The 16,257-nt window shown below is 32.9% G+C and overlaps 1 protein-coding gene across 3 annotated transcripts; it reads left to right on the top strand.

The window, feature by feature from the left end:
- The first annotated feature begins 2,973 nt into the window (after positions 1-2,973).
- LOC108477241 (uncharacterized) lies at positions 2,974-15,859 on the top strand. Of its 3 annotated transcripts, none has more exons than XM_053023346.1 (10): positions 2,974-3,696; positions 3,763-3,879; positions 6,100-6,330; positions 6,986-7,057; positions 7,822-7,911; positions 8,624-8,662; positions 8,739-8,843; positions 8,918-9,083; positions 9,180-9,289; positions 9,357-9,783. In XM_053023346.1, exons 1-10 carry the CDS (start codon positions 3,463-3,465, stop codon positions 9,441-9,443), a joined length of 1,251 nt encoding a protein of 416 aa, XP_052879306.1. In that variant the 5' UTR covers positions 2,974-3,462; the 3' UTR covers positions 9,444-9,783. The 3 variants fall into 3 exon arrangements, with proteins under 3 accessions (XP_052879306.1, XP_052879305.1, XP_052879304.1); XM_053023345.1 differs by having other exon boundaries at positions 3,669-3,696; positions 3,763-3,868; positions 6,112-6,330; XM_053023344.1 differs by lacking the exons at positions 2,974-3,696; positions 3,763-3,879; positions 9,357-9,783 and adding an exon at positions 15,444-15,859 and having other exon boundaries at positions 6,106-6,330.
- Positions 15,860-16,257: the final 398 nt, after the last annotated feature.

Below are 16,257 nucleotides of genomic sequence, written 5' to 3' on the forward strand. Positions count from 1 at the left end.
AGCAATACCAGCAACTCAGAGGAAGCACCTGCAAGAATGCGTAGTTTACGCGATGTTTATGAGGTTATAGAACCCATAGAAACAATAATCGATTATTCATTATTCTGTTTGATGACAGAATGTGATCCAATAATATATGAAGATGCAATTAAAGACGTCAAATGGAAGAAGACAATGGATGAAGAAATTGCAGCAATAAGAAGAAATGACACATGGGAGCTAACAAGTTTACCAGAAGGACATAGTCCAATTGGAGTTAAATGGGTGTACAAGACGAAGACCAACAAAGAAAGAAATATGGAGAAATACAAAGCAAGACTAGTTGCAAAAGGCTACAAGTAAAGATATGGTGTAAAATATGATGAAGTATTTGCTCCAGTCACCAGAATTGATACTATAAGGCTTCTTATGGCAGTTGTAGCACAAAATAAATGGAAAATTTATCAGATGAACGTGAAGTCAGCATTCCTTAATGGCTACATGGAAGAAGAAGTCTACATTGAACAACCACCTAGATATTGCAAACAAGGATAAGAAGACAAAGTTTATCGCTTGAAGAAAGCTTTATATGGACTAAAGCAGGCTCCGAGAGCATAGAACAAAAGAATAGATGAATACTTTCAGAAGAACGAGTTCATGAAAAGCCCATACGAGCATCTCTATATACGAAGAAAAATGAAGTTGGTGACATCATGATCGTGTGCTTATATGTGGATGATATGATTTTCACAGGAAACAATCCAGGTATGTTCAATGACTTTAAGAAAACTATGACTAAAGAATTTGAAATGACAGATATAGGTGAAATGTCATACTTTCTTGGAGTTGAAGTGAAACAAATGAAAGATGGAATATTTGTGTCTCAAAAGAAGTATGCAGAACAAATTTTAAGAAAATTCAATATGAAATATTGCAAGCCAGCAGCCACGCCAGCAGAACCAAGAATGAAATTAAGTGTTGATTCATTCAGAGAGCCAGTAAATCCAACGTTGTTTAAAAGTATCATTGGAAGTTTAAGGTACTTGACTATCACACGGCCAGACATCATGTACGCAGTGGGAATAGTTAGCAGATACATGGAGAAGCCAAAACAAAATCACCTGATTGCAGCAAAGAGAATTTTGAGATACATCAAAGGTACGATGGATCAGGGTTTATTTTATACATACTCACAAAGTTCAAAATTGGTTGGTTATTCAGATAGTGATTATGGTGGTGACTTGGATGATCGCAAAAGTACATCCGGATATTTATTCTATATTGGCTCCGCAGCATTTTCATGGTTATCGAAAAAGCAACAAACAGTAGCCCTTTTAACATGTGAAGCAGAATACAAGGCTGTTGCAACATGCACGTGTCAAGCCATTTGGTTGAAGAATATTTTGGGTGAATTATCTATTATACAAGAAGGTCCAATTACAATTTATGTTGACAACAAGTGCACAATATCTCTTGCAAAGAATTCAGTGTCTCATAGTTGAAGCAAGCATATCGATACAAAGTATCATTTTATTCGAAAGCAAGTGAAAAATAAAAATATGGAGTTTGTTTACTACAGAACAGAAGATCAATTGGCAGACATTTTTACGAAGCCATTGAAAGCGGACATATTCCATAAACTCAAAGAAAAGCTTGGAATGAAAAGTTCGGTTTGAGGGGGAGTGTTAGAAATCAAACCAACTTTTCAAAGTCAAAAATTGCAACCAAAGAGTTTGTATCTAAATTGGCTTCTACCTCATACATCTTGGTTTTCAAATTGAATACAACTTTGCAAATTGGATAAAGCTTATCATGTTGGAAACTTCATGAAAAATCGAGATGATAGCAACATTGAAAAGTTCTACAAGGCAAGGCATGTACAATGGATAAGCATTATCATTTATGATATACTTAAGGGATAAGTAATCATTAAGGTAACTAGACTATGTCTATATATATGTATATATAGTTTATGTGTTGTGAGTGTTGAAAAGAAATTAGTAAGTTTGAGAAAAAAAAGTGTTGTGAGTATAGAAAGAAAAACTAGCAATAGCTAGTATAGAGAGAAAAAATAAAAGAGTGTTTGTATTGTATTTTGTATTGTGTTTATTTGTGTGTAATAAAATTAGTATTTGAGTTTTTTTTATTACGCTTCCAACATGGTTTAATAGCATTTAAGGACTTTGGTTAATGACCCATTTAATCCATCAATTCTAGTCTCCTTGCAATGTAGTCCTTATACCTTACTTATTATTGACCAACCTTCCAAACTAGTCCTTGTACTTTTCTTAATAATTTATCTAATTTATTTGCTTAATAATTCTAATCTCTAATTCCATAATTGTCGCATAAACTCCTCGATAAAATTTTCAGACTAACTCGACTTAAGAAATTTAGTTTTGAAACAATACTTTCTGATACCATCGAAAATTAAATCGTTGCACTACTTTTGTTAAATGATATCAAAGTTGATGTCATGGCAGTCATTAGCATGGTTCTAAACCATTCATCTTCTGATTTTGCTTCTTGAACCTTTGGTTGATGATTGCAGGCTTTTATGGGGATCATTCCAAAATAATCATCTGTATGTGTGGATGCTTTAACTCGAAAAGAAAGCAACCTTTATGTGCTTACTAGCTTTTATCTAGATAATTCTACTAGAGATTATGTTTCTAATTCCACTATGCCAAACTTTATGTCTTTCCTCGTTAAAGCCGATAGAGCTGAAATATTCTATGTTTCGTACTGTTATTTGATCTATGACGTGCTCTTTATGACCAGAAAAGAAACCCACTAATGGGGTTGTCGACTCGATTGGTAAAGGTTTTAGGGCTGAGATTTGCCTAGTTAATTGGTATTGCAACCCGTCTCGTGCTCTCTCATGCTTGCTAGAGAGATGTTCTTGTAACTCAATCTAAAGAAAATGTTATTTCAGACTTTAAACTTTTTTAATTAATCTGATATTAGCAATTACAAAATTGAACTCCATTGTTGGCTCATTGATCAGGCTGTTTACCCCACAACCCACATCGTAGGTTGGAGTTGAAGGGATTATTCTTTTTATGCAGTGTGCGTTGACAATAATTTGCTCCGGCTAATGATGTGTCGTAAAAAAAACAATTAGAAAATTAAAAGAAAAGAGAAAAAGTTGGAAAGTTGATGAGTGGCAGCGCTAGTGCAGGGCACATGAGGGAATGGGAATATTAGGAAAGTTTGGAAATTAGGGGGTTAAGAAGGTATGAACAAAATAGAAGGTGTGGAACATAAGATGACAAAAAGACAAAACATACCTGAGTTCACGGGTTTGGTTTGTTCATCATCTAAAAGGGTAAAAAGTAGAAACATAAAAAAATAATAATAAAAGTTGAGAAAAAGTTCACGGGTTCCCATTTGCATTGATTTCATCTTCCCCACCTTGCCCAACAACTGCTTCACTTCATCGATCCAATCTCCAACTCCTCCATTTTGGAAAGCTTCATCATCATGTCTCGTGGTTGTAGTTATTGGATCCAGAGGCTGTTAATGGTGGCCTGGTTGTTGAGTTGGAAGAAGTGGCTATCCGCCATAGATATTGGGGCGGCGGCGGCAGCACCAAACGTCAAACCGCAAGGCAACATCTCCAAAGTAGAAGACGCTCAAAACTACCATATTTACTATGGTCAGACTTTCAAAGTCATTAAGAATGGCATTGATGGCAAGAGTTATCTTCTCATCCAGGTACCTCCATCATCTCTTCTTTTTTCCTTTATTTCTGATATCCATTTCTGAAATTTTAATATATAGAGTGATACAAGGATGGCTGGAAGGACAAAATATTGCACACCAAGGATTAAGTCATTTGTCATCCCACTCTCTAACTTTTCAGTCGATACCACCACCAGTTTTCCAGGTATTGCCGCCGTTTAAAATTGGGTTAAAGTGTAAATTTCACATTATAGATAAATATTGAATTTTGTCACTATACATTATTTTGAAGGTTAGTATATCATTTGTTATCTATATTTGGCTCAAATATTTAATTTAGTACCTAAGTTTTTTTGTCTCAATTTTGGTATTCGAGTTTAGTTTTAATATTTGATTTAGTATCCAAATCAAACAACATAATGTGGTTTAATAAGTATTTGATCTGTATGTTTTTATAAAAAAAAAAAACATAAGTACTTAATTAAGACAAAGGAAAAACTCATGTACTAAATTGATCGTTGAAGTCCATTTAGGTACTTGTATGAGATAAACAAAACTCAAGTATCTATTTGAAAAAAAAAAAAAATTCAAGTGTCAAACTGAACATTGAAGTCAAAATTAGGTGCCAAATTAAGACAAAAAAATTTAAATATCAAATCGAATATTAAAATCAAACTCAAATACTAAATAGTATATTAACCCTTATTCGATTGATATTTATCATTATATTTTGAAAAAATAAATAAATTTATCACTCAACTTTTATATATTTTAATTTTACTACTAAATTTTAAATTTTATTAAATTTTTCTACTAACTTTAATTTTGTAAATTAAAATTTAAAACTAAATATTAATTTTGGTGGAAAAAGAAAAATATTTCTAACAATAATTTAACTTAATAAATTAAGTTAGAATTTTTAATGAAAATTTTGATAGTTAGAAAGGTAAATGAGTAATTATATTAATGGTATTGTTGTACTATTTATTGTCATCAATTAGTTTTAACATGTATCATTATTAATTTCATTCCCAATATTTATAGCTAACAAATTTTTCTCATGTGCCTTATCTTATGTTCTCGGCTTCCAGTTTCCTTTTTGAGGTAAGAACCAAAACCAATATAATTTGCTATATGTGTATACATGGTTGATATATACTTTTATACATAATTCAATTTTTTTAAAATATTTATTTACTATAACAATCATTATTAAAATTATTGAAATAAGTATATCATTTAATTACATTTAATTGTAATAAATAATTGAGTTAGGCTAATGTTGACGAGATCCTTCTTCATCAACCGACATGCTCCCTCTTCCCTAGATTTGATCATGGATTTGATTATCTATTCAAGCTTAAAGGTTCATTTAAAAAACAAGAGGATTTTAATAAAAATATAAGTCTGAAAAATAGGTTTAGACAAAAAATAAGGTTTATTTTCTAAACGAATCAAGCCTTGAGTAGGATTTTTTGACACGAGTTCGGCTTGAATTAGCTTAAACTTTCTTTTATGCTATTATTGTGCTGCCATTTTGCTATTAGATTGCTAATATTTTGTTATTATTATTTGGATATTGCATAACTCTTGTTTTATTGTTCATTTTGCTACTATTTTAGATGCATTTGTTTACTAAGTTACAACTATGTTAGTTTTATATAAGTATAAAGTTTTTTAATGTATTTTCAATTTGTTTAATGCTTTTAGTGTACTTGATGTATTATATTTTTAAATTTATTTTATATAAAAATAATATAAAAAATTAATAATGGACAAGTTGGGTCAAGGTCAAATTTAACATTTTTAATTTGAGTTGAATTTAGTATTTGGATAGAATTTTAAACTTATTTTTTGGGCTGAATTAAGTTCGGGTTTAAAAAATAGGCCTAAAATTTTACATTAATCAAGTCTGAATTCGGCCTGACTCATCTCATGATTAAGTCTATTCTTCCCCCACCCTAAACAAATGAATACAACATTGGCGCCATTGTTATAAAACAACAGTTATATGGAGGGCAAACGTTATTAACAGAGTTTGAATTTTGGTTGCTAAGTGTGAACAAAAGATCTGCTGTTCTAAATTTGTATGCATGAGTCCTACAAAAAACACAATTTATATATGAATTGTGTTGTCTCTCTTTTTATATATTTTATATTAGTTTTACGGTTTAAGTTTAGAGTTTATAGCTGCTTTTTTTTAAATATTGTATCTAAAATTTAAAATTATATTTTTCTTAAAAATGTAATGTACCTTATCATTATACTTAACACTTATTGAGTCAATTATGTAATTTTAAATATATATATTATCCACTTTTATAATTTATTTATTGGATTTATTTTATAAATTTTGTAATTAAATAAATATATATAGTGGTTGAAAGTGAATATTGAAAACTGTAATGAGAAATAAGGAGAAGAAAATAATTAAAGTTAGGAATGCAGCTATTGGGAGTAGTGGGAAGCATGAAAGGGATGACATCAAACACGGTGGCCTCTGAATGTGTACTGAAAATGGTTGAAGGAGGAGAAATAAGTTTGATCAACGCAAGTGAGCCTCAACAGCTCGCACCATTTGCCGCACATTTTGTTTCTAACCTTGATCTATATCAAGCTTGCAATTTCGCTAACTTTGCCGCTACTGGAGAGGACTCTCCTTTACAGGTTCTTTTTTAAATATCAATAATTTTATATACAAGTTGATATATTCTTGATGGGTATTTTTCTCTATCTTCTTTAGATGGCAAGGTTATATATTTATATGATATGGTTACTATTTATTAATGTGATATTTTAGGTAAGTTTCATACATGCCAACACGTATTCTACACTAAACTTAATACGTGTTTATACGATGGGGGTTCCCCTATATAGTAACATGTGAACCCATATCGCACGGTTCCATGGGCGATCTTGCGTGTGATCTTATGGGAGAGTGTAAATTCCTCTCTTGCAAACATTTAGTGTCATGCGAGCTCAGTGTGTGAACCATCTAGAATCCAACCCGGACTCATTCGGGTTATGGATAGATAATAGTATCGTAACAATTCTCAATGGATCACAAAACATCACTAGTTAATAATATTTTATTTTATTTTATTTTTAAAATTATTTATTAATTTATTGATGATGTATTTTAATTCGAATTACTATTTGGGTATTTTATATTATTATTTAAAACTCAATTATGAATTTATTTTAAGGGTTTTTTTTTTATCTTTTTACATGCATTTAAAACTACTCCACATTATTTTTTATAAATTTATTATATATATATATATATATATATATATTTTTACTTATAATTGATGTGACACAGAGAGCAGAATGGATCAAGTTCTTGGGGGCTTTTGCAAATTTGGAGAAGAGAGCAAATCAAGTCTACAAAGCGGTCAGTATTTATTTTCATCTCATAAAACAAATATGTCATTCTGAAACTTTTCAATTTATTATTATTTTTATGGGTAAATATTTGTTTTATTTATCTTAAATATATAATTTTCAACTTTAAAATAAATAAAATTAATGTTGATCAGTCTCATTATATATTCTAATTATATTTATTCCTTTTATACAATTTCTAAAATTATTTATAGTTCTTCCTCAACCTATAAATAAAAGGATAATGTACTTCATTGCTTTCGAACGCATACGCGTCTTCTTACATTGACAATAATATTCATCCCAATCGAGCTAAGATTCAATAAAAAAATAAGTAAAATTAATAAAAGGTGCATTCACATGTAAAGTTTATTTTATTTACAAATTGTTATAGAATATTTTTTAGTATATGAAGATAAAAAATTAATGCAATTTCTTTTACAGAAAATTTTAATGCAAAGTTTATCCAAGGTAGTGAAAATCTAAAATTTTAAGGTAAGGTAATATATAAGTTTTATTTGTTTAATAAATACCAAAGTGTTTTAAAGAAATTAAACTTATTATTTATTTAATATATAAAATATTAATAAATGGATTATTATTTTCACTATGAATATTGACGTGTCTTTTTTATTATATTTTAATATTTTATAAGTTTTAACATTACTTGTGAACTGATTATACGAAAATGTCTGTAAAGATAACAGTAATTAAGGCATAATAATGAATGATATTGTTTTAGATTGACCCTTGCTATTTTAATTATTGTTTCAGGTAAAGGACAACTATTTATGCTTAACTAAAGTTCCAGAGGCCAAGGAAAAAGCATTCAAACCAATAGTGGCATGGATGGAATACCAGAATGTAGGTAGCTGAACCAGTGGCCACAAATTCATATGCTTGATTTCATCCCTAAATCCAAGTATATGTAGGGTGAGTAAAATTCGATTTGATTTGAGAAAAATTTAAATTTTGAGTTAATCGAATTAAGTTATTTGAATTATTCGAGTCGAGTTAAATTTTACGACTCGAATAATTCGAATAACAAATTAGTATAAATACCCATTTGGTCCCTATCAATTTTGAAAAGGAGCAAATTAGTCTTTCACTCAACAAAAATTAAAAAAAAAATTCAAAATAATTTTTAAAGTTCCAAAATTTATATTTTTAAAAATTATAAAATTTAAAAAGAATTTAAAGAATATATAAAGAAATTTAAAATTTTTCTAAAATAATAATTTGGGACCTAAATAAGTTAATTAATGATTCAAGTTGATTATACTAATTTTTTGGAGGCTTTGAAAAAGTTCACATATATAGGGTTTCAAATTTATTTGCTTTAACATGAAATTAATTATGATGTAACAATATTTTAATTTGACCTGTTGAATTTTTAATTTAACTCTATTCAAAAATTTCAAATCAAAGTAGGATGATAAAATAATACTCGTCAAATCGGTTAACTCAAAATTTTTTCACTCAGATTTGATCGAAAACTCACTTCCACATACATGCATGATTTTTTTATCAAAAGTTAGAATCTGAAAATAACCGAGTTATTGCAAAATAAATGCAGGGCATATGGTCTTTCACAAAGGAATTATACAAGTTAAAGGTATTAAATAAATTGAAAATAATTTTGTTAGTTAGATTATTGTGTAATATTTAAATTTAATTTAAGGTGAAAACAGTATGTAGAAGATGCAGGAGGAGAAAATGTGGACGCCTCCATTAACAAGATTACATACAATATCTCCAACCCTGATGATATTGAAGATTTGCATGCTATTCTATGTGTAAGTTATGTTTTTGTTTATAAATGTTTTTTTTTTTTTAAAATCATTAACAACTTTATTAATATTTATTTCAGACAGTGGATGTTGTAATAGATGAAACATACAGTTGGGATGCAATTGGATACAATACCACTACCTTCCTCCAAAACATAAACATTGAAGATCATTCATGTTTTGGATTTCTTACTAACCAAAGCATCTGGAGATACGATAAGAGAATCTATAAATTAACAACTCTTGGTAATGATTTTTTATTTATCTTTTCTTTTGTTATTTATTTATTTATATAACAATAATTATTTCACTCTTTTTTTTTACATAAAAAAATGATTAAAGATTGGTTTGATGGTGCTGTCTCTCAACCCCAACTGGTATTAGCTGATCTTATTGAGATTTTGTTCCCTACTGGAAACTATAACACCACTCACTTCAGAAATCTTGCCAAGGTACAATCTTTATTTATTTATTCATGTATTTCCATTTATGAGCTTAATACATATATCTAATGTTTAGGGTGAAGGTGTTGTAAGCATTGAGCCCAACATGTGCCAAAGGGATATGTCTACACCATTGGATCCCACAATTCTACCTTGCCCGTGATTTCTTTGTTTTATAATCAATTTTGGTCTCTCTTTTTAATGGTTCTGCTAATATATTTGATCTGTTGGGACCTCAATACCAAAGGCTTAGATTTAAATAAATTAGTGTTTGAATTATGACCAGAAAAACAAACATGAGTTTAGCTATGAATTTCATCACTGTTTGGTATTTTCTTTACATTAATTTTTGGTTGCCCAGTTATTTTAAGTTTATGGTAGACTTCTTTTCCAGACACTTATTAAGAGAATAATTAGATATCATCCAAATTTACAACAGTTTTTTTTTGTAATCATTATAAATACCTTGATAATGATAACTCGTTGATTGTAATTACAGAAAACGTTGCTTCTCTTTATGGTATCGGTTTTGAGATGTACCGTTTAAACATCATTCTTTTCGATTCTTACCATGGCTATCCAATCACCGTCGTCGTCGTCGTCATATTCTTTTTCCCTGTCCTCATTAGAGCACAATCAAGTTTACTTCCTCCAATTATCTTCTCTGGAAAACACAATTTATTTATTTTTCCTTTGTGAGAAAGAATTGGTTCATCACATTGATGGCTCCAACTCTCCCCCTAAATATCTTGATAATACTCCAAACCCAGAAAAACAATTTGGTATGTTAAGGATCAAACTATGTTATGTTGGATCCTTAGCTCTGTTTCTGAAACTGTTCTCTCTCAAGTTGTTGGTGTCACCATAGCCTATGTTACTTGGTCTTGGTGGAAGACTTCCATGCTTCAGGATCAAAAACTGAAGTTCTCACTATAAAAAATGTTCTTTATGCTTTGTCATGAGACTATGACTCTATAGTCACCTGCATGGATCATGCCAAACTTCTTGTACTTGATGCTTCGATCTTTGAGGATGATCTTATTGATCATATCTTGCATGATCTTGGCTCAGATTACAAACCCTTTACACGCAATATTGAAGCAAGGTTAACTTGTAACATCCCTCACTTGAAATGAATCGATACATCACGAGCAAGGGATGTCACATTTGAACACTAAGACTACTTAACTCGAGCATCAATCAGAAATTTTTGCTTTAACGTAAATAGACTCTTTTGAAGTTATTCAAGTCATTTCTAGACTTTCTTTAAAGTTTGGTTACAAACGGGGACCATTCAAGGATTATTTGGGATTAAAACAGGGTAAACAAGATCAATGTCACGACACTGGGAAATGGGTGTCGTGACACTAACTGATGTTGCGACACTAAGCTTTTGATGTCGTGACACCAAGGGCAAATTACTCTAGTTACATGTCCAATGTTGCAAACTGAGGACAAATTACCCAAAACATGTATGAAACATCTACATATGTCAAATTATCATTCAAAACCTTCATATAACACATGAGTATATCCATCTAAGGAAGATTATCCCAAGGTACAAAATGATATCAAGCATGCATGACATATTTTTGGACCACTTAGTTACTTTACAACAAATATTCATATGGTTCTAATCCTATGTACATGCCACTCTATTACCAAAATCTAAGTTCTATACACTTCAATCTTTGCTTGATGATGAGATGAAGATGAGGATAGCCACTTCAAAAGATGTCTTCAAAACGATTTTTACCTACGCATTCAAAAAACTCGTTAAGCTTTGTATTTAGAATTCTAACTTACCTTTTTAATCAATATAGTATATCAGTAAATAATTACTTAAATAATAAATATGATAAACATGGCTCCTAAAAACTACTTAAAGATTGATATGAGTAGCAAGGTTGAATAGCATCATTTCACTTACCACATTTTATTCATGCATTTTCATTCATTAATCACCCACTTTGCCCATTGTAGACTTGAGTGAACAAGAAGGATATATGAAATATAATCACGAAGTACATAAGCATGTAAGTGCTAGTGTCACGGGGCTAGACCTCTCGTCTCGTAATCCGTGACAAGTGGTATCCGAGCTGTTGGTTCGAAGGCACTGTTGGGATGTCGAAAGAAGAGTGCGAACAAAGGAGGGCAAGAAAAGGTTTGAGAGAGATGCTGTCGGCAGTAGAGGAACGTGTAGGTAAACTCGAGGGATCCATGGAGGACGTAAAGGAGGCACTCGATGGGTTCAAGGGTCACATAGACAATTGGAAGGAACAGTCCAGAGACTATGTAAAGATGTCTCTTGATTCGACCATGGATAAGGTAAACGAGTTATTCAATTCACATAAAGATAAACTGTCGGACAGGAACGATGCTCTTGAGGCCATGTTGATGGCTTTGAAGGAGGAAACAATGGCCACGACGCTGGCTTTAAGCACATAAATAGAGGAGCTCGAGGGAGAGCTGGCCTTGTGTCGAGCAGCTATGGGGGAAGGAGTGTCAAGTCAAGACTCAAGATGGCAGTATGTCCCGAAGCCGAAAGAGTTTGTGGGAACAAAGTCTGCATGTGATGTGGACAATTTCTTGTGGAAGATGGAAAACTACTTCCGTGCCAAGGGCATCATGGATGATGCGGGTAAGGTACAAACTGCTTCATTATTTTTTACTGATATTGCGCTTTTATAGTGGCGAGGTAGGACCACAGATAAAAGGCAAGGTGAGATTGGAACATGGGAGAAGTTCCAATGCGAGTTGAAGGGACAGTTTTACCCAGAGTTTGCCGAGGAAGAAGCTCGGGCAAAGTTGCAAGGGATAACGCAACGGGGCACAGTGGGGGAGTATGTTCGTGAGTTCAAGGAACTCATGCTCCAAGTTTTGGATGTGACCGAAAGATAAGCAATGCTTGCTTTTCAAGAGAGATTGAAGCCGTGGGTCAGACAGGAGGTGGAACAAAGAGGTGTCCAAAAGTTGTTGGAAGCCATGAAGGTAGCGGTATCCGTGGTTAAGCTTGGTCTAGGGAAAGACAAGCTTGGATCTTTCAAGTCCGAAGAAAGGGGCGTATGTGAAGGGAATCACAAGGAAGATACGGATGAGTATGGCAATGGCAACAGCGACAATTGTGGTAATGGAAAACCACGAGTTGGGAAGAAGAAACCCAAGAAGAAAAGGGACAAGCTGAAATGCTTTCTCTGCGACGGTCCACACATGTTAAAGAAATGTCTGATGAAATCCGCGCTTAAGAAGAAGCCGGTGGGTAAGGCCTTGGGACTTGGTTCAAGCACAAGGGGTGTCGAAGCCAAGGAGGCCGAAAGCGGGAAGAAGCCAGTCGAGTGTTTCTTATGTCATGGTCCGCATAGGTTGCGGAAGTGTCCGAGGAAGTCTGTTATCGATGGGAATGATCGAGCAGATACGGAGCCCAAGAAGCTTGGTTTGAGCAAGGGAAAAGCCGAAGCCAAGAGGGCAAAGAGGAGCAAGTCTGTCATCGAAGGGAACGGTGGAGCAGACAAGGAGCCCAAGAAGCTTGGTTCGAGTAAGGGTAAAGCCGAAGCCAATAGGGCTAAGAGGAGTAAAAAGAAGCGAGTAAAATGCTTCTTGTGCCGTGGTCCGCATGAGTTGTGGAACTGTCCAAAGCAAGCCGTAGTCAAAGGAAAGGCAACGTTCGAGCATGGTGAGTCGTCGGAGGGGCTTCCACCCAAGGAAGAGGTGAGTTTGTCATCGGACTTAGAGGAAGAAGTTGCGATGACAACAGTGAAGCTGGGACCAATGAGGCTCGAATCGAGTGAAGCGTCGGAGTTGGCCGAGTCATCGACAAGGCTTCCACCTATTGGAGAGGTGGGTGGTGCATCGGACTTCAAGGAAAAAGAAGAGATGCATGTGGGACAGTTGACCCGAGTAAATGCAAAGGTACATTCGAAACACTCTGATAGTGTTTTGCATTCTAACTTGTGTACTTGGCGAGAACGTAGGGGCCCTTTTGAAGTTCTTGAGCAAGGAGGCCAAGAGACTGTGGGCAAAGCGAAGCCAAGTGTTGTGAATCACGAGGATTCTGTTCGAGGAAAGTTAGAATGTGGGCAAGGGAGTGACATAACTCCTTGTCGTCGAGATGTACAAACGAGTAGGACGGCTCGAGTTAAGAAGCGACGAAAGCCGAGGCAAAAGTCCCGAAGGAAGGGAAGAGCTAAGGCAACGAGTGGGATCTAAGGTGAATCAAGGCAGTGCCATTCGGGATTCGCAACGAGGACGTTACGAGAATGGGTGGGGGAGAATGTCACGGGCCAGAGTTCAAAGCCCGTGACCATCGAACCAAATGCATCCGATGGAGGTCTATTACTTAGATGGGGATCATTTGGCCCACGAGAGCTGGCCCGATTCAAGGAACTATTGGAGAAGCCTGTCAGATTGAAGCCTGGTTGGCCCGATAGCGAAGATATGGCAACTTAGGCAACTATGGTAACTAATCTTTAAAGATAAAGGGAATCATATCTTGTAAAGATTAGATAGGATTTGATATGGCAATATCTTGTAAAATCCCTTAAATCATGGGATTGGTTAATCTCGTCCGTCGATGTAATTGTATCTTGACCGTCGGTTTTGGGGGAGCTCAAGTATAAATAGAGAGCCTCCCCCTCATTTGTACTCACTCCATTCATTGTTTCATTATTCTTTGTGAATAAGAGAATAGAGAGCATTTACTCAAACACTTTGCGAGCGTCCCTTTCATTGTTCTTTTAAGCTTCTTTTGGCATAAGTTTGCTTCATTGTCGAGTTGGTGCCTTGGAGGAGTTCTTAAGGAACCCTCATTCGAGTAAAGGCTGACTTGGGCAAGTTTGGACGAGCAAATCGCCTAAGGCCGCACGGATTGCGAGACGAAAGGTCTAGCCCCGTGACACTAGAATATCACGAATACTAATAATGTTAGAACACAAGCACCAAAGTGCTAAATTCACAAATGCGCTAAGGAATTCCTAATAGCATGCCATCTACATCCATAAGTTCAAAACTTCTCTACAAGGGCTTTAACATTATTATAAACTCAATATTCATCACAAGCACAATCAAGTTTCTTAATTTCATTGTCACACATAACTTTTCAATATTTTACAATTTAGTCCTTTTTTACACACATATATTCACATCAACAATGATCATATTCATTTACTACTTCCTTGAATTATTCACATATTTATTAAGTTACTATAACAACTCGATTTTCAATGGTGTTGAAAAAATTAGTTTCGGAACCCTATTTTCATAAACCGGGTCCGTAAATATTAAATTAAAATAATTAAAAAATTGGTATAATAGTTTATTAAAGTTTGGTCCTTCAAAATTTTTTCTATTAATTGTTTAATTAAGGTACAATGACTAAATTGTAAAAATTTATCGCTATAGGTTTTTAATTGACCAAAGGTCTAGGGGTTTAAATTGTAATTAGCCAAAGTTGCAAAATGGTAATTAAACCATTTTGTAACATAGTTTAGTGCTTGATGTTGATGAATCCACTAACTTTGCTTAAGGTTAATTAATTAAGCTTAAGTTAATCAAACCTAATTAGTTAATACCTAATTATATTATATAAGCTAAAACTAAAGATGAAAGAGCCATTTCATTCCTTCATCTTCTCCATTCGTGAGAGAAGAAAGAAACCCTAAAAAAAGTCAAGGTTTTTGTCAACAACTGGTATGTGTAATTAAGTGTTTTTCTTGTAATTTTTATGTTTTTTAGGTCATGTGAGCTTGATTTAGCTAGCCCATGTACCAATTTGTAAAATTGTTAAAGTTTTTGAAAATTGTCATTGATGATTGCTTGAAGAAATTGGTGTTCAATTGTTAGATTCTAAGTTTAGATGTGAAAAAGGACTAGATTTTAAAGTGTAATTGTTAGTTTTTGTCAAAAGAACCAAAGTGTAAAAATTGAATATTTGATGTGAAACTTCTATAACTATTGATAGCAGAGATTCCTAAAAGGGTGTATTTGATATTGGTTTTGAAACTGAAGCTCAAATTTGAAAGTTATGGGAAATTCAGTTTTAGAGACTAAATTGAATAAAATGAAAAATTTTAGGGGCATTTGAAAAATGAAATTAGACTAATTCATGCATATAATAGGACGTTATAAAATGTTTGGAATTGATAAATTGAACCAAATTATTATATAGGTCGAGAATTGAACCAAACTGAAGATAATGGGGAAAAGGTAAATTTGTTGATTAGTCCTTAAAGACTTGTTCCTTTTTTTTTTTTTTTTGCTGGGTAAGTTCATATGAAACTTACTGCTTTGCTTCATGTTATAATTTAATTGTAATTATTTTTCTTATTAGTTTATATAAATGTGAATTTGGTGATTTTGGCATCAATTAGACTAAATTGCAAAATATGAAAACTATGGCATTTATGAATAGGTACAAGGTACCAAAATGGATATGGGATGTTTATAAGATTGGTATGACATGTATATACTATTATAGGGATTGAAATGATATTCTTACAGTAATAATGCTCGTGTGAACTTAGTAAAGGATTAGGGTACATATGGCATGCATTAGGGTCAAATATGGAAACGATAAGGGATTTACATGTTTATATAAGATCCAGTATTAGTTGCAGATTCTCAGTTTATATATATTGTTGGTTTATCCTATACCAGTAACCTTGATAGGATGTCACCTTGTATGAGCAACTTTGATCATTGTCAGCTTGTGTGAGCACTATAGTCCCGTGTATCTGAGTTCGATTTATTAAGGTTCTTTTGGGTGAAAACAGTAACCTAATGAAAATGAAATTGTTGAAATAATTTGAACATGAATTTAATTACATATACTTTCAAATGAAATATGAATTGGATGGTACATGATACTAAATGGAATTGTTATATATATATATATATATATATATATAAGATTTGTGTTATAAGTTCTTGATATGTAAGTGAACTAACCTATTGGTTGTATTTGTGGATATGCATATGATAGT

The sequence above is a fragment of the Gossypium arboreum genome, chromosome 12 (assembly GCF_025698485.1).
Source record: "Gossypium arboreum isolate Shixiya-1 chromosome 12, ASM2569848v2, whole genome shotgun sequence".
NCBI classification, from domain to species: domain Eukaryota; kingdom Viridiplantae; phylum Streptophyta; class Magnoliopsida; order Malvales; family Malvaceae; genus Gossypium; species Gossypium arboreum.

Bases quoted from the DNA above. Each gene is read 5' to 3' on its own strand.
- LOC108477241 (XM_053023346.1), top strand. From the start codon at position 3,463: ATGTCTCGTGGTTGTAGTTATTGGATCCAGAGGCTGTTAATGGTGGCC. The intron at 8,663-8,738 runs GTATTAAATAAA...AGGTGAAAACAG, and splicing joins AGGAATTATACAAGTTAAAG to TATGTAGAAGATGCAGGAGG. The intron at 9,290-9,356 runs GTACAATCTTTA...TCTAATGTTTAG, and splicing joins ACTTCAGAAATCTTGCCAAG to GGTGAAGGTGTTGTAAGCAT.